The following is a 26,011-nucleotide window of genomic DNA, read 5'->3' on the forward strand; positions in this document are numbered from 1 at the left end:
TTTCGGATCATATAGTCTTTGATGTTTGTTTTTTTTTTTTTTTTCTTTTTCTTTTTTGAAGTCTTCTGTGAAAGACGAACATTCATGTTAATCAGTGAGTACCCTTGTGTCTTTTTCTTATATGGAAAAGGTGATCTCTGACGACAAAAAACAAACAAAACAAAAAAGCCAAAAAGGTCAGAATGTGTCCCAGAAGCTGAAACCATCCATTGCCACCATCTCTGTCAGGTCCAAGGAAAAAAACAAACAAAGAAGAATCTTTCTCTGGGCCACTGTAGCTTTAGTCCGTCTCCAGTCTACCCAACAGACAATCAAGACAAAGACTACAGTTCCCAAGATGCAACACAGGCATCCGTTTCATTTGATGGGCTCTTCAGTTCCACTCTGGTGATCATCTTGGCACAACTTGGTGACCTCACTGCGTGACGAAAATCAAACAACAGACAAAAGTACAGCATTCTGTCAGAAAACACACACTTCTGAAAGCAGCACTTTGTGTTAAAATACTTAGTATGAGACCCCAGCAGCTATCTTGTTGACTTTTGTCTGTCTTGTGTTTGTCCTCCTGATTAAAACCATTCAGCAACAGCTTGTGCTCCTCCACTGGCCTACGGAATGCAAGGATTGGTCAGAGGGAGAGAAAAATAAATTCTCAACAATATGAAAATTAAAAAATCCCGCAGGATTCAAAAACAGGGAGGGAAATAAATCCTATAACGGAGTAAAAACAGTATTTCTGCAGCTTCATTTTCAAAAAGGTCCTGTGCATTCCTAGACACCAGGGGTTTTAACAATTACTAGAACTCCCATTTCAAAAAAATTAAACAAAACCAGTTCTGAGATATAGCTGTCATATGAGAACAGGCCGATACTGGACAACATGACACTGGGTTCACTGGGTTTCAAACAACCCTTAAAATCAAGTCAACCAAATAAACTGAGCTAAACTGCAGCACCGTAAGATCTGTGGTTGTCAAGTATTACAGAGTGAGTCTACATACGTGAAGTACTACTGACAAAAATAAAACCAAAAATGATTTTATACGACTATAAATGGAACTGCCAGGGAGCGAACCTGACCCCCTCTGTCTCCTAGAAGACTAATGACTGACTTCAGCTGAATGGAATGAACGAAAGAGGGCTAAGCATGAACTTCACCAGCATGGCTCCGGCAGATCAAAGCTGGCAAACAGACTAATTCTGCTGTCGGTGAACCGTCTTGCGGCTTGCGCCCGCCCTGATGAATAAACAAACTGAGAAGCACCAAAATGCTCTAGCTGACCTAACGGCGACCCGACCCGTTTACAGAGCGTCGGCAGGTGGTTGTAGTTTAACACAGGTGCCTGACTCAATGTGCCGTCTACTATGCACATTAGATCTGTACATGTCTTCAAAGCATATGGGTAAATTTAAAATTACATGTGATTTAACCGCCCCCCCCCCCCCCCCATGTCTAGTTAAACTTTTATTTCCACTGATTTCAATATGATCATGAAGTTGACGTTAGGCTATGTGTAGAATGCAGAAATGCAGGTTTTTTTGGTGAAAACAAGGAAACGGAAAAAAACAAAACAGAGAAAGTAAGAAAGAAGACGATCATTACAAGAGGCTGAGTCCATACTCCTCATGTCTGTACATCGAGTCCTCTCCCCTACACACACACACACACACACACACACACACACACACACACGAGGCTGAGTCCATACTCCTCATGTCTGTACATCGAGTCCTCTCCCCTACACACACACACACACACTCACACAGTCTCTCTCTCTCTCTCTGCAGGTCCTAGTAGGTCCCAGACTGAGTCCGCACCCCCGAACCCTGCATAGGGGGCTGTTGTAAATGGCGTTGTGGGTAGTGCTGTGTTCCGGCGGCTGGGAGAAGCCTGGAGTTGCTCTGCAACACGGCCTGTGCCGGACTGCCCGGTTTGAGAGTGCGCACTGTGGGTGGGTGGGCCGCTCTAGACCCGTGGGAGGACTGGCCACTGACGGCAGCACCGATGTCCGTTTTGGGGTGCCCCTGGCCTCTGGGGGCCACGCTGACCGACCCAGACAGACTGCTGTTCAACATGCTGGCTTTGTAGAGGTGGGACATGTCCATCCCTCCTGCTCCACTGTTGCTGAGATGGTGCAGGGCGCCCCCTGTCTGCCTGGAGTCCACTGAAGGAAGAGGTGTTGAGGAGAGGGTGTCGTGGGGCGGAAGAGCGGGTGTGCCTAGTCGAGAGGGGTGGTAGCTTTGACCCACTGTTGTAGAGGAGGACGAAGGGGAGGAGCTAAAGGAGGGACCAAATGGGGAGGAGGAGCTCTGCTGGTGGTAGGCGGGGCTTTCCAGATGTTGATGCGATTCTGACAGGTGAGGCTGCACCTGTACATCAAAGATTCCAATTTAGTCTCAAATCTACTAGAAAGGAGTACAACATGTTGGCATTTTGGCCTCACAAAGTGCGTTCTGGGTTGTACTATTTTACCTGGTGTGGGTGGACAGATGGACTGTACCTCTGAGGACTCCTCATGGGGGAGGCCGAAGACGAACTCTGGGGATCATACCTACCCCCTTCTACGCCCTCTGCAAATGCAAATGCCAAAAACAAATGCAAAACAACAACAGCTCTCGACGTGTCGTTGAGACCACAATGGGAATGAAAGCAAGGAATTAAAAGACCTGCTCTTCCGCACCTGTATCTCGGGTGTGCTCGTTGGGTCCACCGTCTGGCCTTTTAAGGACTCGGTCCATCTTGATATTGCTCCTCAGAACTCGCTCCAGAACCCCCTGCCCCTCCCGCAACCTCTCTACAGACGTGGGCACCATCCTGAAACACACACAGATGACGAGGAACACCTCTGGTACCTCTGGGCACGTGCGACGCCCCTGCGTGACCGTGCGCCCTCTCTCACCACTGGCTGGAGTCTTGTCCGCGCGAGCCGCACGTCTGGCCGTGGGTCCCCGCGTTGGTGCCCAGGTCGGGGGGGCTGATCTCTTCTATCTGGGGGAAGGCCGGGTGGGCCGGGGAGGAGAAGGAGCTGTGCGGGGAGGGGGGGGGCTGCAGCAGCGAGCGCGGCCCACCCGGGGACTCCGCGCTGGGGCAGAGAGAGGCGGGGCGGGTGGGGGTGCCCATGGAGCCTCCAGGCTCAGGCTCTCTGGCTCCTTGTTTTCTCTTTCTGTACTCCAGCAGAGAGACCTGGAGAGAAAAACGGGCGCGGCTGAAATACGCGCCGACGTGTCGCTCGACGGAAGAGGTGCATGGGCACACCCACATGACCACATGCATGACCATTAACACAATATCCAGGATGTAACATGGCACCATCCATAGGTTCAATGAGAATGAGAATGCTACAGCATGCAGAGTTAACCAACACTTAAACTAAATACAAACGCGTAATCCGCTTACAAATAACACGTCTTCACACTGCACCATGGTTAAAGGATGCTGCATGTCACAATATCAAACATGTTTGTGTTTAGATGCATGTATACACACACACACACACACACACACACACACACACACACACACACACACACACACACACACACACACACACGAGAGTACAGCGCGCACACACACACACACACCACATTTTCACTGCCACCCACGCTCACAGAGAAAGCTGGAGAATTCAATGGAAAAAAAAAAAAAAAAAAACACCTCTCAGGACAAAAGATTCTGACATGTTAAATAGATTTCCAATAAATAATTCCCTGCGCGTTGTTATATCAACAGGTGCGAACAGCGCATGACAAATCGTTTTCAGCACATGAATGACGTACATTTTGTGCGTATCTGTAAAAGAAACGATGTGTGATGGGTGTATGTATGTTGTGGGGGAGGGGGAGGGGCAGCGGAGAGAGAGGCGTGTACCGTATGCTAATGCAAACAATATCCACATGCACACTTCTAGATGGAGGCCATGTATGTAAATATTCACCATATTCTGCCCTGGCTTGAATTCGCCCCTTACAGTTAGTGCCTGGTAACCAGGCAACCCTGGCAGTTGACTAAGGCCACTCCCCGTGGCCCTCTGCCTTGAAAAAAAGTGGAAGAGAGAAGACTTTGCAAAAGGTTTCAGGGGAACATCGGACAGAGCGAGAGAAAGCATGAGGGAACAGGAGGAGGAGAGGAGAGGGTGGGGTGGGGGGGGGGGGGGGGCAAACCACGGCCTAGAAGGACGTGGCGTGACGCGGCGTAACACACACGGGGAGAGAGAACATCGCGTTCACAGTCAAGAGCGTGTGAGAGAAGTTGTGAAGAAGCAAAAAGTGCCATGGCTCTGTAAGACCTTTGGGCCTCAATATTGAAGATCTGGGTTTGAATATTCAATATTGAGATTTGGGTTTGAATATTCAATATTGAGATTTGGGTTATCTTCAGGTGATTAAAAAAGCTGCGTTCTATAACATTTGTCAAACCTGTAAAAGACAGATTAAAAAAAGTATTGTGGATTTTATTTGTGTGTGTGTGTTTTCAGTTGTTCAGTTGATGCTCCACAAGAGTTGGGTTCTACAGTTAGACTGAGGCTTCTGTGTCTTATATTACAATACATTACCAACTAATTATTTATTATAATGTTTTTTCTGCTAATGTTGTCTCTCCCCACTTAACGTGGAACTCCACAGTTTACTTGTGGGAAGTCCAGTTAAATCTATAAGATCAATGAAAAAAGAGGCATTACTTTTACCTTTCCACATGGAAATTATAGCGTCTTAAATCTTACAAAATGTACTTTAAACAGAAAAGGTTTGTCAAAATGTGTGTAAGTGATGTGTCGTGTTAACCCTCATTGTTTAGAGTAAACTCTAAACATGGCGGTGACAACCGGAGACGAGACGACTTGCCTTCTTCTTCTGTGGTGGATTGCTGGTATGAGGAGGTGTGCCACTTCCAAAGTGAGGTTCAGGGTACGGCGAGAGAGAACCAGAACCCGCCTCGGCAAGCAGACCCTGGCCACTCACGCTGCTGAAGTAGGACTCGGCAGGAGAAAAACTGCCCTCTGATTGGGAGTGGCGCCTGTCCGTCACAGGGCCGGTGGTGAGGTTGGCATTGAGGGGAGAGCAGGTGTAGATGAGGTTGAACTCTGTCCTAAAGACCTGCTCTCGAGCCTGGGCCTCGTTAGACCGCGAGCTTAAGGAAGCTTCGCTGGCGTTGGAGGCGGGGGCCGGGGTGAGGGAGAGCCCATCTCCACAGCCCCCCAGGGGGTCCGAGGCGGCCAGGGGGAAGTCGTCAGACACAAGGGTGGGACTGCCGAGGCTGGAAGTCATGGAGAGCTCGGGGAAGGTGGCGATCCGTTGGGTGTCGAAGTCTGGCCGCAAACATGGCTGCAGAGAATCCCAAAAACGAGAGAGTGGTCAGAAAATGTGTAATAAAAACTTCTACTCCGTTGTATGTACGCAGAACCACAATTTACCTCTGGGGAAATAGACTCTGGTCGGTGTACAGGAGACGCCTCAGGAGACGAGATGTTCTGTGGAGAAGACGGCGGTTAGTTATTCCACTCCACAACTACGTACTTAGAAAGCGTCAACGTCTAAACAGACGGAGAAGTAACCACCACCTGACAGTCAAAAAGGGTTCAGAATGGGTGCGACGGTACAGTGAGAGTACAGCTCAGAGTAGAGACCACAGGCAGGCAGGAAGTCCACCAGAGTTACATATCTACAGCGCGGCGCTAAGCTGCTACGCCCACGCTCGATTCAACCTGCCGTGGAGCAGCGGAGCGGAAGTGAGTGGATGAGAAACTCCCGGCGCCCGTCAAGGAATAGGCGAGAGCGTGGAAGTCCTCGCGCGATCGTACCTCGAACTGCAGAGGCGTGTTGCAGCGGCTGGCAGAGAGGGAGGTGAAGGGGGAGTAGGTCTGCAGACCGCCGTTGGCCCGGTCCTCGTCCGCCCCTAAATACAGCGAGGACGACAGCAGCGGGTGCAGCACACCCAGGCAGGGCTCCGGGGGCAGGGGCGGGGTGATGGGGGACAGGGGTCGCAGCAGGAGGTCGGGGGGCGGGGCCGGCGTCTCGGCCACGTACTTCGACTTCCTCTTTTTGAAGGGCGTCGTCACTTCTGCGCGTGGCGTTGAGAGGAAGGAGACGGACGGTTAGATGGTGAGAACGCGCCGTGGAGGAGAGTGAGAGGTGTGGGGGGGGGGGGGGACAAGGAGTGTGTGGGGAGGAGGAGAGTGAGAGGTGGGGGGGGGGGGGGGGGGGGGGGGGGGTGGCGATGCGAGGAATGTGTGAGGAGGAGGAGCACACCGGGTCTGGAGGGCAGAGTGGCGCTGTTGCTTTGGTGTGAAGAGGAGTTGGTCCCGTCCTCCATGGAACCAGATGACATACTCTCATCCAGCGCCTGCTTCATCCACCTCTGCACACACACACACACACACACACACACACACACACACACACACACACACACACACAAGATACACGAGATGCCACTATCGCTAATTATGCATCAAAACAATAGTGGGCATTCTGTCTCAAAATGTAAAGAAAGAAAAAACACCACCACTACACACATCCATGCTGAGCAGCGCGCGCGTGTGTGTGTGTGTGTGTGTGTGTGTTTCTCTCTCTCTCTCTCTCTCTCTCTCTCTCTCTCTCACCTTCTTGCAGGAGCCGTAGGCGGGGTCGACGGTGAGGGGCCGGCGACGGCGCTCGGGGTTAAAGGGCGAGCCGAAGCGCACGTAATGTTTGGGGGCGGTGCAGATGAGGGGGGAGTGCGCCAGGCCCGGCAGCATGTTGAGGGTGGTGGCCAGCACGGTGGGGTCGGTGGTGATGCGCAGGGGCCGCTCCACCAGCTCCTCCACCCGCTCGGGGGCCTTGTCGTTCAGCCACTCCGTCACCAGGTACTACGGACGGCGGCACAGAGGTCAGCGACTGGCTTAAGAACGTGTTCAAAACGGTGAGGTTTCCACACGGCGTGGAGATGCGGTACCTTTTTGGTTTTGGGGTATCTAACACTGGCCTTGCTGCTCGGAGCTGCGGAAGTCGCCCCGCCTCCGTCCCCGTCCTGCGGCTGTCCGGGTCCGAGCGCTCCATCCCCGAGGCCCAGTTCCCCGGGTCCGGAGGCGCTGCCCCCCTCCTCCCCGCCGGCCGCGCCCGCCTCGGCCGCCTGCTGGGCCAGCAGGGCCTGCCGCTGGCGCCGTGCCCGCTGGGCCGAGCCCGACCGGTAGCGGGAGATGCGACTCTTGGGCCGCGGTTTGGAGGAGCGGGCCGGGGGAGGTTTGGGGGCGGAGGGGGTCCGCTCCGACTCCAGCGAGGCCACCGCCGGGTCCTTACACCACAAAACAGAAGGACAAAACAGTTAAGGAGAAGAATGGGGGGGCGATTCGATTCCGATTTTGGGGGCCACGATTCGATTCAATGGGTTTTATTTTCTGCTGCGTTTTTTGCCTGTTGCCAGTTACTTCCCCTGGCGTCCTTGGTTTCGGTTTCGCATTTATCTGAGCTGTTTTTTAGTTACTGTTGTTATTTTGTTTCTTTCTCCCGTCTCTCTACGGTTGAGTGTTATTTTTCATGCGTTGTATTTTCCGCATTGTTTTTTCGTTTCTATTTACTCCGTACCCTCACGGTTTTGGTTTCTATTCTTTTGCACGTTGAGTCTTCCACGTTGTTTTTTTGTTCGTCCTGGGTCGCTATGAACGTTTCCCTCTCGCTAATACATTTGACAAGTGTCAAACATCTTGCTCTTGCGACCTGGCACTTGGGTCCATCCTTCTCTATATTATTTCACGCGGTGTGTACGTTCCCGTGCTCACCACGTTACACTACATTGTGTCAAGTTCGGTCTTCCAGGCATTCGGTAAAAACCAAAATGAACCCATATTTTTGCCTTAAACAAAGACGGGACAGGTTGAATATCTCATTCCTCCATTTGTTTTGAAACTTTTCCGCGCATGTCCCAGAAGCTGCTGCGCAAAGTCTCGCGTAATTACCATGACTTAGAATCGATTTTGGGACATTTAAAATCGATTCTGAATCGTAATGAATGAGAATAGATTTTTTATATGTGAATTGATTTTTTGGAACACCTCTAGTTACCAGGTGTCAAAAATCCTGTGGTAACTCACAGGGGCAAAAGAAGTACGCCGTGTGCTGACTCCTCCTCCCGCGCCTGCATTTGGACCTGGGTTGGGAGAGGAGACCCCGCCTTCCTCAGGCTCCACCCCTTCCTGTTTGGGGGTCGTCGGACCGCTCCGTGCCCTGAGAAACACGTTTGCGTCTCTTCTCCAAGTTCTCGAACACGTGCATGATGGCCTCAGCTTTCCGGTCCTCTCGAGACTGCGGGGGAGGGGAGAGAGGTAACAACTCAGAACTCAGACGTGGGTCCGAGAAGGTCCGAGCCGTCTGTGGATGGCGCTGCTCCTCACCCGACGGTTTGGCATGGCCGCCCCTGCTTCATCCACGTCCTCCTGCCCCTCCTCCAGCTTCAGTCCATCTACCAGACCTTCCTGCAGAGCCAGACCAAAGCAATCAACACCACCAGCATCAACAGGGGCCGAACTTGCCTGTAGATCATCAACTTCTTCAACAAGGCTAGCAACATGGCAACATACTAGCAAGTATCTATAAACAGACAACTCCAACTAAAACGTATAGATGTAGACTGCGGCTCTGACCCACTGTGTGATATCATGTGGTAAGAGTACAACAGTGTGACAAAACTGATCAACAAAGGAGATGCAGATTTGCTTGGCCACACCCACAGCCACACCCACCTCTGCATCACTAGGTCCATGTGCCTCCCCAGGTTCATCCAGGAGTTGGTTGCTATCATCAGACACACCACCAATGACTCCACTCCCTTCCAGCTCTCTCCGTCGGCACGCCTCCTACGAGTCTCCGCCCCCGGAAGGACAGGCAGAGGGTTCTGTGGTGGGGGTAGCAGGGTCTCGGGGGGGTTCTGGTTATGTTTCTGAACTGGGCAGTTCTGATTGCCCTTATGACACGCACAGTCCACCTTATAATTACTGTCAGAAAAAGAGGCACAGAGATCACAAGAAGGACATTATTATTCCAGCAGCAACTCAGAGGAACTCAGACACTGGAGACACTAGAGAGAACTTCACACTGACCAGCTGTTGAACTCGTAGTCAAAGCCAATTGTGACCTCAGAGTCTTTAGAGATTTGAGTGACAGCATAGATACACAGATGAATCATCCCTTCTGCAATCATATGCCGCACCTGTGTGGAAGTGTGTGTGTGTCGCAAAAGGGAGACGCGAAGAAGACAAACTTAAGTACCTCTATCTCAGTGTGAGGTCTTTCAAATACAACTTTTTTAAAATTATTAGTTAATTCTTTCCTGCCCTGTATACTGACCTCAGCGTTGGGCGTACAGGATCTCCTGATGAAGCGAGCATCGTTTCCGAACGTTCGTGCGTCCACGCACATCTCCACCTCATTAAACTTGGAGTAGAAGAGGACAAAGGGATAGGGCCTGCGACACACACACACACACACACACACACACACACACACACACACACACACACACACACACACACACACACACACACACACAATCATCTTCAAAGGGAAACGCAGCCAGTGCTTCTGCGCGGCCAGAAATACGTTTCTGCACAAGTGTACAAAAGGTTGCCCTCTACCAGGCCGATATCACAGACACAACACGCAGGTGCACAGACTCACTTTTTGAAGAAGTGGCCGTTGACCTCAAACTGCTGCTTCAGCATGACTTTGCCCCGGTACTCGATGATGAGCGTGTCGGGCTCCAGATTCCGTGACGCTCGTAGGATTTTCCTGTGTTTCTGCACCCGCGTCACACGGCCCAGTTGTAACTACACACACACACACACACACACACACACACACACACACACACACTATTTGAGTGCTCAGGCCCCTCACACCCAAGCGGTGGGTGGTGCGGGCGGAGTGGCCCCACCTGCATCTGGGAGCTGAGCACGGTGTTGTTGCAGGCCAGCTCGGTGCGGTTGATGGTGTCCATGGCGAGCGCGGGGGAGCTGGGGGAGTTCCTGGAGGCGGAGCCACGCAGCTGTAGCAGCGTTTGCACGTCGGCGCTGTACTGGTTGGCCAGGGCCTCCTCGTACTGGTCCGTCCACTGGCGGATGCGCGTCTCCCAGCCCTCCGCCGTGTTCTCATCCAAGACGCTCGCCTCGCTGGTGGAGTTCTGGACACACACAGATAAGAGAGAGAGAGAGAGAGAGAGAGAGAGAGAGAGACAGAGAGAGATTGTTGGAGTGGGAAAGCATTTTGCAATGCATAAACAATTATAAAAACACTAATTATAAACACACAGCAATATATACAGTAAAATAGAGGTAATATAAAATTTCACTTAAGATGCACTAACACATTTACTGAGGAATAATAATGTGTGATGGTTATAAGCTTCATGTGCTGCATACTCCAAATACCGACACCAAGGTCTATCCAACAATACACAAGACCTTATTGTGCCGCCTACCTGCCATGTTTCATATACGCTACACACACACACACACGGTTACATGCTTGTGTCCGTCAATTTCACCTAAAACCTCCACTTTCTATGGCCATCATCACGTGTGCTTACCTTCATCCTCAAGGATTTTCTGGAACCTTCTCTAAAAGCCTGTGGAATAAATCAGAACGTGTCTTTAACATCAACGCAGCACCTAGCGAGGCTGGAGGATGAGGTGCGGGCGAGCCTTCCTCTCGGCGGGGAGCGTACCTTCACCTTCTTGGCCTTGGGCGTGGCGCGGGGCTTGTCGGCGCTCTTCTTCCTCTTCTTGGCTTTGCTGCGCTTCACTCTGTTGACGGTGAGGGTGATGCTGGTGGGCGTGTGCTGCGTGGCCGTGTAGGACACCGTGGCGGCCGACACCTCCTCGTCTCCGCTCTCTGTAGCGCTGCTCTCGCCTGCTGTCCACACGCACACAGAGTAAGCGCTCAGTGCTCCGCGTGCGTGTGTGTGTGTGTGTGTGCGTGTGTGTGTTCTCTCATACCAGACACGTTGTCTTGCTTGCGCCGCTGCACATCCAGGCCTTTCCTCCTGTCCAGACCCCTACACACACACACACACACACACACACACACACACACACACACACACACACACACACACACACACACACACACACACACACACACACACACACACACACACACACACACACACACACACACACACACCAGTGAGGCAGCCGAACGCACTAAACCCAGCCGAGCCAAGCGTTGCTACCAAACAAACCGTAACCACCGCCAACTGTGTGTCCCCAACAAACACGGAAGTCTTGAAACATAACCGCCCCGTTAACCCCACGCCGACACGCCTCCCCGCGTGGGGCGTGGCCTAGGCCCCTCCCCCTCACCTGCAACTCTCGCACTTGATGAGGTAGCCGTCCGGCGTGAGGCGGCACCGGCACCAGACGGCAGGCACGGCGCCTTCTTCCTCCTCCTCCTCTTCCTCCTCCGAGGAGCTCTCGCTGTCGGCGGAGTTGTCGGGGTCGTTGGAGGGGAAGCGTGGGCGGGGCCGGCCCAGCGCGCCGTTGAGCTCCAGCCGGGGGATGATGGTGTGGGGGAGGGGCGAGGCGGGCGGCGTCGGGGGGGGGCGGAGCTCCATAGTTATGATCCTGACAACACACACAGCGGACGCGGCGTATTTGAGCGATGGTGCTCGGGGTAGGACGGAGTGAGAGAAAAAGAACGAAAGACAAAAGGAAGGAGGAAGAAAGTAATGAGGGAGGGGGGGGGGGGGCGAAGAAAGTGGGAATTTCAAAAATGTCGGCGCTCAAAAGCATGTAGGGTTCGGTGGTGGCAGTATGCCATTTCGGTGGCTGTGAAAAGTTGTTGGCTACACGCCGACTTCATAATGAACGTTAGTTCAACAGAAACGTGGGGCTTATTTGGTGCTCATGACCACAAATCTTACTGCAGAACTGACGGCTGGAGCGTCTCTCACTGTGCCCTCGAGCTGCAGTGGAACCGACATAATTAAAGACATGCCGTAAGGAAGAGGGGAGTCTGTCTGCGTGGAGGAACGATAAGGAGCCGATTGGGTGGGCGGGTGCGAGGCGCCGAGCCCCCGTATGAGGCGAGAGGCCGTACTCACGGCGTAGGGCAGACCCCGGTAGCCGTGACCCTGTGCGTTCCCACAGCTGTGGTTGGAGTAGGTCTTCTCATTCACTGCAGGCGTTGCTTCCACTGACTCAGGACTGACAGCGGTCAAACGACAAGGCAAAGAAAGAGAAACAAGTAATTGCAGATAATTGAGAGTCGGTGATGCGTTCTTTTGAATTCTGAAGCGGTTACAGGACTGACCACTAGGAGGCGGCGCTGTTCTAAACCGAGAAATGTTCTGGAGGACTGAATGAGCTTATGTAACCTCCACCGCCCACAAACAGGAACTCTCTTCCGCTCCAGCATTACACTGTGAGAACCGCTGAAGGCTTGTATGGTTTTATCAAACATGGTTTATCGAACGAAATAAAGATAAATCCTTAATTCCATAAAAATCTAATTTAGTATCAGTCATTTTTACAGGTACTGTCTTGCTTTTGTTTTGAATTCAATAGAACCACATTCTATAAAACCATATAAATAGCAATAATCAACAGCTGTTGGGTGGTTCCTCCTGTTCAGAGTCAATTGTTTATGTTGTGCACAACTTGTGATGGTTCTATCAGTCCCAGACCCTTTTCATTTAACTCATGAACACATAATAGCAACATATGTACTGCATTGTGTACTGGGAAAAATGTCTCGATATCGGAGATCGGAGAATCGGTGACTTCACAGTACACACGTGCAAATCAGTTGTATATCCACACAATCTTTGTTTTTTTGTTTTTTATACAGTGCGTTTACATATTATGTATGTAGCTCAAACAACCAAACACCAAAATTAAGCCTAATTATTTTTCAAACTGACTTTCATCTTTTTTGAAGAACTTGTAACCATATAGATTTGCTACACAGAGCAGAAGACTCCTCAGCTCATTCCCAACTTGATGGTCAAACTTCTTCATACTTCTGCGATGTGTAATGTAGACTACACTTCCCAACTCACCCCCTCTACTGGAGGACACACAATAAGAGGGGTGTATTATTTAATCCTCTCTATTCAACAGAAATGTGCTTTAACCTGGTTCACATTGTCAAAACACAACAGAAAGCATTTTGATCGTTCTTCAGGTTTTAGGCCTTCTCAGCAACTCAAGACTCGCTATCTATGAAACTATGTTCACCAAACACAAATAGGAGAAGGGTACCTCAAACCTTCAAAACATCAACCTTCTCACTCACTCACACACACACGATAAGCTTGTACTCACTCTGAACCGGCGGCCATGTCTGTGTAAGGTGTCTCAGGTGTGGTGACTCCCAGCGCGATTGCTATGCTCATGACTTCAAGCACAGCGCCGCAGGGGAGGGGGGGGGAAAGGGGGGGGGGGAGAGGGGAAGGGGGGGTGGAGGGGCAGGGGGAAGGAGGGACGGGGGCGGGGGCGGGGGCGGGGGATCACCAGGTCCGGATGGCAGCGACGGACCACTCCAGGGGCGGGGTGCCGCAGTGCCACTCACAGCACCTCACGCACATCAGGAGACCTGCAGACGACACACAGGGACCCAGAGAACTCGCCCATGAACACCAGCAGCAGGACCACGTCACCTACACCTTCAACAATTACTATCGACGGTGATCTTGTCGGCAGCCTAAATCTAAATGAAAGGCACAGCTCATTTTCTTCTGAGGAACAACCCTCGCCAAATATGCTAGAAACCACGCAGCCGTTACAGTATAGGCACGTAAGAGCGGATTAGTATAGACACATACAGCACGGTTTTAGAGGCTAGTGTCCAGCCTTTGCACACACACCACCACACACACCTCTATGATGACCTCACTACGGCTGTTACTCACTGGCCAGGTGCACCTTCCCGTAGATACCTGCGGCTTCACAGCAAAGTTTGGCTATCATATAACAAATCTCCAGCAAAAAGTCCCATACCTGTGGCCTGCTTCCTAGACATAATACTACAAGCTATTTTCTTGTTGTCGTGGAGAATGGATTTATACAACCGGGCTGCTTGCATTATAACTGAACCTCGTCTTGATCTTCAACCAAAATGTTCTACTAAACTCTAAATCCAGCTAACTAATCCATGCTGGCAGCACAGGGCATAATCGCTAGGCTCTCTCGAACAGACCTGCGTATCACACAGATGTAAACCCTCGTGTTATTCCTGCCAAATCACCACAGCGGTAGTAGCTATGCTAGTCTGGACAGGGTCAGTGCACCAATCAAAACGAAGCCCGGTAATGAAATAGCTGCTTGGAGTACTGCTCAAAGTGGAAAATGTACTGAAAAGGCTTTGGTCTGTGAGGAGTGGTCTGAATATACTCAATTACAAAGCACATCAGTTAACCTAAACCACAAAGACAGACGGCGTACACACGCCATCACTAGGCTGTGTTAAACAAACATGGCGTGCCTGACATGGCAAACGCTGCAGTTCCTCCACTGCACACAAGGGGGCAGCGCTGCCTGTCAAGACACATTAGGAATGGTTGTCATTTTATGCCGAGAACCTGACAGACATTCATGTGCAGAACAATTTATAGGCTCGAGTGAGAGGAGCAGAGGGCAGGAATTGTTTTCTTAAAAATGTTAAGCAGACCATCGGAATCACAGACTGGTGCTTCACCAGTACAGCAGAGGTTCTTCTAGTTCTTCAGCTGGTCAGAAGTACCTGACCTGGAGCGGCTAACACGCAGCGCTACAGTGTGTTTGTGTCTGTGACTGGAATGTCATTTAAGTGCCCTTAAGACAGCCTTCCTACCCCCTTCAAAACAACATAACACCCATCAGCGTTCATTCGAGCCCATCCATCCCAAAAGCATTTTAAAACGACACTGTTCTTTAGCAATACATGAGATCAATTAGAAAAAGTAAATACATAAGTGACACTGAATGCGGCAGTTAGGAAGAAAAGAGAATTATATAACAGGGCACAGGAAATCAACACACACAAACAAGGCATTCCCGCTATCAAACAAGGAAGCAAGGCACATTTTCTGCAACACACACACGCACACACACACACACACGCGCACACACACACACACACACACACAAGACATGTCAAACACTAATAATATGTCTTGTTATAACTCTGCAGTCACTAAACCAGAAACAGCAGGGTTGGTGATTTTTAAAGTAGCCAGTTACAGCTAAACAAATCCAGTGTCAAACTGTTCTTCTTAGGTTGTGTTCGGATTGCTGATAAACGTGTGCAGATACTTCCACCTCCAATCACCTCCAATCAGGAACCATCTTAGCACCTACATGCATGGCGTTCTAAAACACGTCCCCATAGATACGGTTGCCAACAGCCCATAGTTACGACCGACGAGGACTCCGTAGAAGCGAGCTAGCAGCCCTAACACCATCTCACCAACAGGCCAACGATGTGTCGTTGGCAAGTTCTCCTTTAACCCGGTCATAAATCAGCAGCGTAACAAACAGACTACCGCATCACAGAGTCATCGGCGTAACCAGCGCGCAGGACATCACTGGGACGGACATTGGTATAAATGGTAATGCTGACATTTTGACAATCCATTGCTTCATTTTCTTGACAAATATTTTATGGACCTCGGTGAATGTGCTTTTAGGACTTCTACTTGTGTTAAACATTACAAGAGAAGGAATGCAGCGTACAAACCCGTTTTATATTAAAACAGAAAACAGGCAGGAGCTAAATTCAGACATCTTTACTCATTAATCACATCATTACAGTTATGCTGCAGTTACAATGCTACACTCACTGAGAAGATAACAAGATGACGTGACTAGTCAATATCAAACCAGGACCAAAATATCCAAATGTCCAAAATATCATCATTTTGCCATTTTCCCCACATAAACTATAGCATTGTACCCTCTTCTGTTTGCGCATCACTTCTCAGTGCTATAAAATGGTGTGAAGTTATGCCACGGGCTTTTTCCGGGCTAAACAGAAATCACTCACTTTCAATTTTAATCGCTGAGTCATGTTTGTAGATCAAGAAAGCGAGCACGGTCATTAGCAAAAAATAGCTGATTGTGATTGACAGTTACAGGTATGACTGCGGCTGTGTGAACAGCACTACCGCTGCATCACACCTAGTCTGCCGAACCACATTTGCACAATCGTTTCGCTTTATATAATGGTTTCCTAAAAGTCGACTCATCCAATTTGACTCATTGACATTAACTTGCTGTTATAATTATGCCATGCAGATCGACTAGATAAGGCAAGGATGAGGAGGAAGAGGAGGAGGAAGGCTGAGCGGAAGGTCACCGCCAGCTCGCAGCTGATCGGAGCACAGATGTCTGGACTTTGTCTCTGGTGAGGCATTAGTGCTGGTGCTAGACAGTGACCGCTCTAGAACAGGGAGAAATCATCGCAAGTTCTTCTCACTGGAGTCCGGAGACACTCGGGTCAATCGTGCCGTCATTGTGTAACGTCTTTAAAAACAGGCGTCCGTAAAGTTGGGAAACACAACGTTACGTTTTTTTTTTCCTCCAGAGTTTAAAGAGGTGATCTAGACACTACTCATTACGCAACATACTCATACAGAGTTTCTTGAGAAACAAGATTTGAAGGGTCTGAACCACAAACACACCCAACCATTCTGAGTAGCTACCAAGCTTGAATGTTTATCCATCATCAGGCAATTCTATACTACTAATTACTGCGAGAATGCGCAAGAGAAGCTCTCCGTGACTGAAAGAAAAGAAACCCCATCGACAGACGTGTACACACGGAGGTTGTCCGCTGAACCCCCCCCCTGCCAATGCAGAAACACTGTCTGCACAGGTGATCACATCATACTGGAAGCTTCCGTGATCCTCAAGTAACACTACTTCAAAAACTGTGAAAAGGGGGAATTATCATTTCCAAGGTGCCATGACTTGCCCCCCCCCCCCCCCCCCCCCCCATTCTCTCACAGTTCCTCTATCCACCTCTCACTTAGTCAGTCAGCCTCTCCTGAACACTGGGCTCAGATTACTGATTACCCCCCCACCCCACCCACACACACCCACTCACACGTTGAGGAAGACAGAGGCCATTTTAGAGAGGAGAAGATAAGGTCATAAAGCTAGCAGCACGAACCTCTCCTTCAACTCCACGCTCCTATTTTCACTCTTCACCCCCCCCCCCCCCCCCCCCCCCATCAATTTGTCTGGCTTGTCTTCCCCAACTACCCTTACATGCCTCCTTATCCTGTTCAGATATGTTTCTTTATCTTCTCTCTTAGGGTATTTTCACACTTGTCCTGAATTCTTGAGGCAGCATCCGGGACCGTTCTGGGCTTGTCTGGGGGGGAGGGGCTAATCATCACTTGTTTGCTTTCACACACACACACACACACAAGTCGATCCAAGCTGTGGATCGACTCCCCGTTTCTATACGTCACTTAACTGTACACAGATTTACTAAATGTACAGTATAAAGTTTGTTGGTTTGGTGCTTTTTGGGGTTGTTTTTTTTTTAAGCTATGAATGCTCACACATAGCATTTAACTGTGCACACTGGCACTTGAAAAGGGAAATAAGTCAAAGCAGACATGTTATAAAACCAACAGCTCCTGCAACCTCACACATGGTGCTGACAGCAGACACGCGGAGCGGCCCGCAACAGAGTTCACCTGAAGCACACCGCCGCCTACTGACTTCAGGAGCACTGCAGATTGGATCTATGGATCGCTCCTGGACTTTAAAAGCTTTCCCACTTGACCGAATGTACTGAACTCACAGAGCAAGTGGTCGTGGGTCCAGAATATTAAAAAAACTGTAGTGTGAAAATGACTTTAGAATAGTTGGAAGCTGGGACAGTGGAAAAAGGGAAGTCAAGAAAAACAGGTGAAGAGAAGCTGCACTTACCACCCACTGTTCACCTAAGAAACATCTTCCTGGTTCACCTTCAGTCTCTCACACATCTGGTGCCTTACACAATTACATCAAAGGTCTGCTTCTGACCACAGGACAGTTGCTGGCTGGAGACGTTTGGGTCATGGACCGATCTGAGCCGAGCGAGGACATGGAGGTGTGCCAAACCTTCACCGACCCTGCCGTGCCTGATATACTTGTGCCGAAGTCGTGCCTCCACCGTGTGCTGTGATCGATTGCGCAATTTCATATGCGTTTACTCTTTGTTGAGAATGGTCAAGCAGTGGGATGATATCTGATCAGCTGTGCTGCTGTGGTAAGAAACTGACCACCGATTAAAGGCATTCAGAGTGGCAGGTAAATTTGTGCACATCCATAAAACACACCTGTACGAATATATGAACAAGTATATGAAAGTGTCCAGTTGGTGGATACAAGGTAAGTGCTTCTTAATAACATGTCTGCTGAGTACACAGCTAAGCAAAACAAGCCATGATTAGTTGTAATGAAAAGAAATAGCAGTTAATCACTAACTGCAGTGATGCTCGTGAACCTTTTTTTCGTGTTTGCCAATCAAACTTCATTACTATCTTAAGTTGTACTTCTCAGGATGCAACAGTACAGCTGCTATGTGAGGTCAGTTTTTCCCTTTATTTAACCACAATCCCAATACTGATGACGGTCTTAACAGCAATGTCTCCAGACACCGATTTTCCTCCGATTCGACCCATAACGTAGACTGTGGAATAACTGGGCCACCAGTACAGATGTTCTGCTTCTGTGTTCGTAACACAACACGGCATACAGAACCTTCACAGTTTCTGTGCAGAAATATTGGTCAGCAGAAATAAACAAAGTCCAGCTCTTTTCGTTCCATTTTGATTAGTCATTCTGAAAGGAAACACCACACGAAAGAAATGCAGGGCGTGGCTGCATCCATTCAAAAAAAATATATTTCTATTGTTCCAATACCTGAAACAGAACTCCACCTACCACCAACATCTAGTCTGGAACATGTACACACACACACACACACACACACACACACTCAAAAATGACATCATCTCTCTTAGCAGAGAAAGTTAAAACAAACAAACAAAAACAAAACCCAGACGGCTCGCCGAGATCCCTCCTCCATTATGTTGTTTCTTCCTGTCCAGCCCTTTTTTCTCCGTGTCTTTTCTTTCCTGCACCACCTTTCAAAGAAAGCAAAGCTTTTCTTTATCTACGCTCACAATTTGCCTTTCATACCCAAGCCCAAAATATTATCCCCACACATTCTCACTCTAAAGATTAAAATGAGCTAGATGTAATCTATAGCTCTGAAGGGTAACGTGCTTTGACTGAGCTTAAAGCTACAAGATTCTGACCATTTAGACGCAAATATGCTACAGTCAACACATCTTTCTGTGACTCTTTACTGATCAAACATGTTTCTTAATACGTGGCAAAACGGGCACAAAGATAAATGTAATTCAACTTAGTGCACGTGCCATACTATAAACCAGTCCCCCCAGAACTAATGACATCAGATTTTCCACCTCACCGTGTTGCTCAAACACAAATATGTTTAATGCCATCTGGTTGGCTATTGTGTCACAAACAACTATGCAGAATACTCTCTTTCCAACAGGAGGATGTTAATAAGGGTCATACTGTTTTCAAAGACTTTTATATGAACAGACATTCCAAGAACAGTTGAGCGTTATTTTATAGCCAGAATACATTTTTAACATATCTGCATCCCGTGTGATGACAACACTCATTCAGTCAACATGTTTGAAGCAGAACCTCGCCATCATTTGCGGTGATAAAACAACACATCCTGTAATAACCTTAGTCTTCGCTCAGGATGAAGAGTGAGAATCACAAAAGCCAGACATACTCAAACTAAAATGGCTGCTTGAGTTCCACAAAAAAAGAAAAAAAAAAAGGGAGGGAAACCAAAAGAACAGGAAACATGTTCGTTATGTCCCTGTGCGGACACACAAGAGATAGAGAGATAGGGACATGGGCTCAAGGTGAGATCACACACACACACACACACACACACACACACACACACACACACACACACACGTCCGTCTGTACGTGTGTACACACTCGCATGCGTGCGCACTCACACACACTTACACACACTCACGGACGCACACAGCTAAAACTGTGATGGTTGTTGAATTACAGGAGTAGTTAAAAGATCCTTCAATTTCAGCCCAGTGTTTATCAGATTACACCTGAAGCAAATGAGAGAGAAAGGGGCAAAAGGATTCAAATAGTCCTGTAATTTTTTTTCCCACTGCTCCATTATTCTTTTTAAAAACCTTCCTCTTCACAGCACAGAAAAACACGGAGTAACGTCATAAAAACACCACCCCCACCAACCTTAAAACACAAACATATGTGCGTATGCAGACTCCAATCTATGGAAACACCTCCTGTGATAGGCTGAGAAACCCAGAAACTGCTCCAATCATAAAACAACAGGGAGGCAGGAGTCACAGCGCCATGTTTAACCCTGTGGTATTATCCATAGGACACACACACACTCCGGGCAGCTTCCAGCTCTCAGAGCCAAGACTTGTACTGCAAACACAGTCATATGAACATTTAGATCATGACAAAGCTAAAAAAAAAGAATAAAATAACATTTTGAATTTATATATGTATTTTTTATTGAACAATTAAAAATGTACATTGACAAGTATTCAGAGGACACAGAACCTAAGTGCAAGGACATGAAGCCTAGTGATTAACAATAACTACATAAGCTCTTCCTCCCATCTTCCACAGTTAATCCGCCACCCCTCCGCCCGTTTCCTCTGTACTGGAATCCTGTCTTTCCCCACTGGCACTGAACCAGCGTCATATTTCAAACTCGGTCTCTCTCGGTGACCAATTCATGACCATTCCTTAACAGGCCACATTAGAAGATAGTTGCATAATCCTCATACATTTACCACCACACTGGTGGCCTTTTACAGTTTCCTCTGTAAGGACTCCTGTACAGATTCGTATTTGCTCATTTCCTTCTGCTTCATGTTATGGGCCTTATCTCAAAGGGAAAACATTCTTAAGTTGCCCCAGGACGGGAAAGAGCTCTACTGTGAAAGAAAGAGCAGGAGAGCGAGAGCAGCAAAACAATAAGCTTTGAGCGAGAGAGCGATCTAAAACCTGCCCCCTCTGACTGAACATTCCTTCAGATCGTCATGTATCAGTACCGAGAGGGGGGAGGGGAAAGGAGGGGGGTTGAGATGAGGCTCACGTTAGGGGTAACACTACAGGTACAAATGCAGGGGAATCCGATCCCAACGGTTAGAGTTTAACAGACTGTCAAATTCTGAAACGTTATGAACGTTTCTTTCACTTTTGGTTTGCCACACTGACCGTAATGTGTCACTACAGTAGCGATTTTGAAAAAAATAAAAATCACAATTCTTCAAGAAGGAAGCGTTGACGAAATGGAACAAACGTGAAGAATGAGCTATTTTATGTGTGTACATTAGTTACATTTTGTGTCAAGTCATTTGTGCTCTACAATTTTTGTCTTCTTAAGGCTGATTTGTCCATTGTCTCCTCACAAAGCGGTGTGGTTAGATAACAAGTCTGGTGAGTGAGGGAGAGGACTCAAATTTCATGTGGTTGGCAACGGCCAAAACAGCAGTGGTGACCAAAATAACATGGAAACATGTTCAGAAAATTTGTGGTGGGATCAATCAAATGCGAGTATGCACAAGGATGAAGGATAAGGATAGAGACGTAGACAGAAAGATCCGAAGACACCGGTCACCGGGTTACTTCTAAAACTGTGCATACCGCAAGTTCTGATTTTACTCTGGGCGACAACGCTTGGGGCCTCTTGCATGCAGCATAAACCTTTAAGCCCACGCATAATACATTTATGAAACGTTTCAACACAAAAATGTGCCCTGCTGCTTTTGTGCTTTAGGTTTACACAACCAAAGACAAGTATGGGCTGATATTTTGAGTCTTTCCTTAATTCTAAGATAAGGTCCAAGTTTTCCCACAGCTCAACAACAGTATTTCTGAACATGGCGTCACGCTACAACGTCACTGCACTTGGCTTCAGAGCCAAACAAGCAGCACTCGGTTGTGTGTTTAGCCTCAGATATCTCCACAGTGATAATACACATGTTCTCCGTTCTCGTGTCTTGTCGCTAGCTTTGTAAAACGAAAGTGAATCAACCTGTTTCGATGGGGGTTTTTTTTTGGATCTGCTGCGTAGCAGTATCAAATATTTCAGGCACTATTACGGACACCCTTTGAACACGGTCAATGAAAGCTAGGGGTCCTGCTGAGATCGAAATTAGCCATTAGCAAGCTTGACGTTGACCTATCATGGCAAGCAGCCAGTCATTTTAAGCAAATGAATAAAATACGTTTCCCCCATATAATACTGCAATATTTAACACGTTTTTTTGTGTGTAAAAGGCGCTAAACAGCTATAATGGTGGACCAAGGTACACAAATGTTTTATGTCAGGCCATGTTTCAAATAACGACACGTTACACATAATTATTTTCCAGCCCAGAACTTTGTGCTGGGACGATGAAATCGTCTTTCGGGGCCATTCTTTATATCCTCGAAGTAAAAAGAGGAGTTCACATAATTAAACAGGATATTCCTAGTTGAAGAGGAGGGGAGAAACACCAAATCGTTAGCTATTCCGCCCTTCTCCCCTGTCGTTTCGACTCACTTGTTGTTGAAATAAAAATGGAGGCTAAAAAAGGAAAGGCGAGCTCCCCTCAGAAATACCAGCCATTTCTCACCGAAGAGGTTGGGGGTTGGTCGGGGGGGGAGGTTTGGGGAGGGGGGATGAGAAAAGCAAGTCACCTTTCTAAGAGTTGGCATTATGTTATCTTCTGAAAGAGAAAAGTTCAACGCACGACACCAAATCTGAGCTTCCTTAAACTTAAGGGACACAAAGTGAATGTATTCGAGATAGTTTTATCTGTGTCAATACACCAATGAACAGGAAAGCAGCTTCACTACTTCAGCACATTATTATTACAAAAATAAATGATTAAATCTTCAGTTGGTAGAAATAAGTATCATCAGAGGTTATGTATAGAAAGCGTCCAAAAATACTGCGAATAAAACTGTGTTTTTATCTCGGATACATTGCTTCATCAACCACAGACAACATTGCATTTCGAGAGGATTCAGAACATTACCAAACCCTCCAACTGGAAACACAGTTTGGTGTACAAGTTGGCTCTTCTGACCCGCACACTAAGGTTATTGGCTAGCTAACTAGAGGAACTCCTTCAAAATATACCGAGCTCATTTCAATTACACAATCAAAAAAAACACGATCAGTGCAAAAGCAATTACACTAGACATCCTCAAAAAGATCCAGGATCCCAGATCACATGCTTAAAGCTTTCACAGTTTAAATAATAGCAATAATAATTCATGGTTTACAAAGCCCAATGTCTTGACAAAGATGGGACGAAATGAGCGTTTGAATGTTAGCTACAAGACTGATAATCGAATGAGCTTTTCCAGTGAACATGTATTATTTAATATAGGATGGCTATTGCGAACTAAAAGGAAACTGCTTAGTGTTAGCCAGCTACACATGTACTGTAGGAGCAACGTTTAAAACAATTAATTATATATTTAAAAAAACATATGTGTAAACACATTTCGTCGTGTTGATTGACACCAGTGTTGTGGGCATGATGTATTGATAGGAAAGTGCATACAAACAGCATAATAAAGACACAAACAGCGAATGTTTACATCGCCAGGTCTTATAAAAAATGCAACTCCCATAGCACGAGGAACCACAGTATTGTGAATACTGGTGGTAACAAGCAAGGGACAATTTGCTAGCCCAATTGCTAGCTAACTAGCCAGATAGCTAGCTTAACTTAAACATGAGCTAGTTCGCAAAACGAACTAATGTTACAGTGAAAACTGGCTGTCCATGAGAGTATCCAAGCGAAGGCTGGTGAAAATGGCACATAACTGACGAGATCCTGCAACAACTCAAACGCACACACACACACACAGCTAGCTAGACTAACTAGAGCTGACAAGTTATGCTGTAACTTTGACCATTAGTGATTCATTACAAGCCACTGCCTGCTAAATAATCATAGCAAAATCATTTGAACTTACCCAGCCCTTCATTCCAAGTCAGTTCAAATAAATATCCTATTTTGACAATTGTCTGTATTAAAATATTCCCACATCAAGGCGAATCAGACTACGAGGCCTCTTCTTGCGACCTCGGCTTTTCCTGCAAGGCGCAAGCCGACAGGCAGCTCCCTCTCCTGGGTTAAATTCCAAACTTCTTAATGTCCCTTACGCAGTGGGTGAAAGTTTCATACCCTCTTCTGTTTGGGCCATAGCAGTTCCTTCGAATGTTATTTTTGAATTCCTATTGGTTGCATCCATTTATAATGTTGTTTTATAATAATTATAGTCGATATTTATATGGGGTAGGCACAGCTCTCTGTGTTACAAGGCTGTGATTCTATCTCAGGTCCTTAACATTTGCAGCGGCGCCCATCCCCCTCCTCACCGGCATCGACCGCGGGTCCTAGCGAAACTGACACACAACCATAACACGGGGTTTCCATAGCATTCAAGCAGGGGCTCACTATCGAGGCGGACCTAGTTGTTGAAGCTCAGCCTGCTGCTTCGCTATTGGTTGGAAATCTGTCAATCTGCGTGCCGAAAAAAATCGGCGACATGTCATTGGACGCGAAAGGTTAAACGTTTTCGTTGACCGAGAAGAGGGCTGGACTTTGTTTTGGGGAGGGGTGGAGAGCGTAGTCAGCTTCTGCGACGCTTGGTGAGAGGGTGTATGGAGTCGTTCACAGTCGAGGAGAAAGATCTAGTAAGCTAAAACGGATATCCGAACGAAGTTAAATGAGGATATGGGAACAGTTGTCACATTCCTAAATACACAAGCCGCGGAATTTTCAATGCTTTCATAAAGGGATTATTCTTTCTTCTTGTATTCTTGTAAAAAAATTCTATTCAGCGCTAAAGGGAATACCCTGAGCCTGGGTTAGCCACATAGCAGCTGTCTATCCATAGCTACACGGGGTCTCCGGGGCCCCATACCAGGGACTACGACATTAGAGGTAGGGTCAGCCCCACCTTAACTCAGCTATGAATGGAACATGAAGTGTGGGTCTTTTGGGACCTAGCATAAGATTGGACAGGGATTTTGTTTCGTTTGTACGGTTCCTGGCCGTTCACTTTATACATGCCCATTTCTTCTCAGATGGCGCGTTTTGGTTCTTTCACAAAAAGGATTTTTTTTTTCATACACAACGGTCTGACGGAGATATTAAATCAGTTCAAATTCTGCTCGGTGTCCGTGTTGTTTTTTAAACTGGGTGCCTTATATGTGAAGACATTACCCATTCGACGAGATTTAAAACTACGAGACACAATCGAGGCGCGCTATGATGGCGAACTTCAGAAACCACCAAAGCAACTATTTAATTTCCAGTGTGGCACGATTGCGGTCTGCGCGTCTGAATGGATATAATCAAGCGAGCATGTGATTGGCCTGGTCTCTCTGTGCCAAGGCTGCTGATTGGCTGAGGCCGTTTTGTTAACGTCATTTGTTGCAGTGGCTTGTGAAGAAGTCGCTGCAGGGTAGTTGGTGTGCGGGGCGGTCTGCTGTTGGCACCACCAAAGGTTGAACAGGGCAAAATTCCTTTAACTCAAGCACGTAACTCCATGTCCAAAGTGAATCTATCGTTAATATATCGAAAACACCACTTTTATTCAGTTACATACAGCATAGCAATTCATATAAAGGGAAATAATGATTTAATAGAATTCCAATGAGTTTTAATTTAATTGCGTTATTTTTATATGACAGACCTACCCACGATTTGCTTGTTTTATTAGTCTAATGCACCTAGGTCACCCAGGAAGTTGTTTTAGTTTTGGAGGGTGGGGGAGTAGGCGAGGTTCGTATAAATGACGTAATTCGGTTATTATTTTTATTTTATCACTTCACTAGCGTGGATTGTTTCCTTTGCTAGAGTAATTGGTATTAGATTCATAGTTTTGGTGGTCTTTTGAAACAAACATTGGGCTAGTTGCCCGTTAATGTAGAACTGATT

The 26,011-nt window shown here is 47.7% G+C and overlaps 1 protein-coding gene across 1 annotated transcript; it reads right to left on the bottom strand.

The window, feature by feature from the left end:
* setd5 (SET domain containing 5) lies at positions 1 to 24,471 on the bottom strand. The gene is given in 28 exon segments (XM_077014156.1): positions 1 to 2,370; positions 2,474 to 2,571; positions 2,682 to 2,815; positions 2,901 to 3,184; positions 3,936 to 4,028; positions 4,843 to 5,322; positions 5,412 to 5,468; positions 5,799 to 6,058; positions 6,247 to 6,355; positions 6,600 to 6,845; positions 6,932 to 7,270; positions 8,067 to 8,177; positions 8,179 to 8,277; positions 8,367 to 8,447; positions 8,715 to 8,821; positions 8,824 to 8,966; positions 9,072 to 9,181; positions 9,319 to 9,436; positions 9,649 to 9,797; positions 9,905 to 10,150; positions 10,556 to 10,594; positions 10,694 to 10,881; positions 10,965 to 11,023; positions 11,331 to 11,569; positions 11,571 to 11,591; positions 12,071 to 12,173; positions 13,293 to 13,563; positions 24,039 to 24,471. Coding segments are annotated over 27 exon segments (4,563 nt in total). The 5' UTR covers positions 13,364 to 13,563; positions 24,039 to 24,471; the 3' UTR covers positions 1 to 1,791.
* Positions 24,472 to 26,011: the final 1,540 nt, after the last annotated feature.

The sequence above is a fragment of the Brachyhypopomus gauderio genome, chromosome 8 (assembly GCF_052324685.1).
Source record: "Brachyhypopomus gauderio isolate BG-103 chromosome 8, BGAUD_0.2, whole genome shotgun sequence".
Classification (NCBI taxonomy): domain Eukaryota; kingdom Metazoa; phylum Chordata; class Actinopteri; order Gymnotiformes; family Hypopomidae; genus Brachyhypopomus; species Brachyhypopomus gauderio.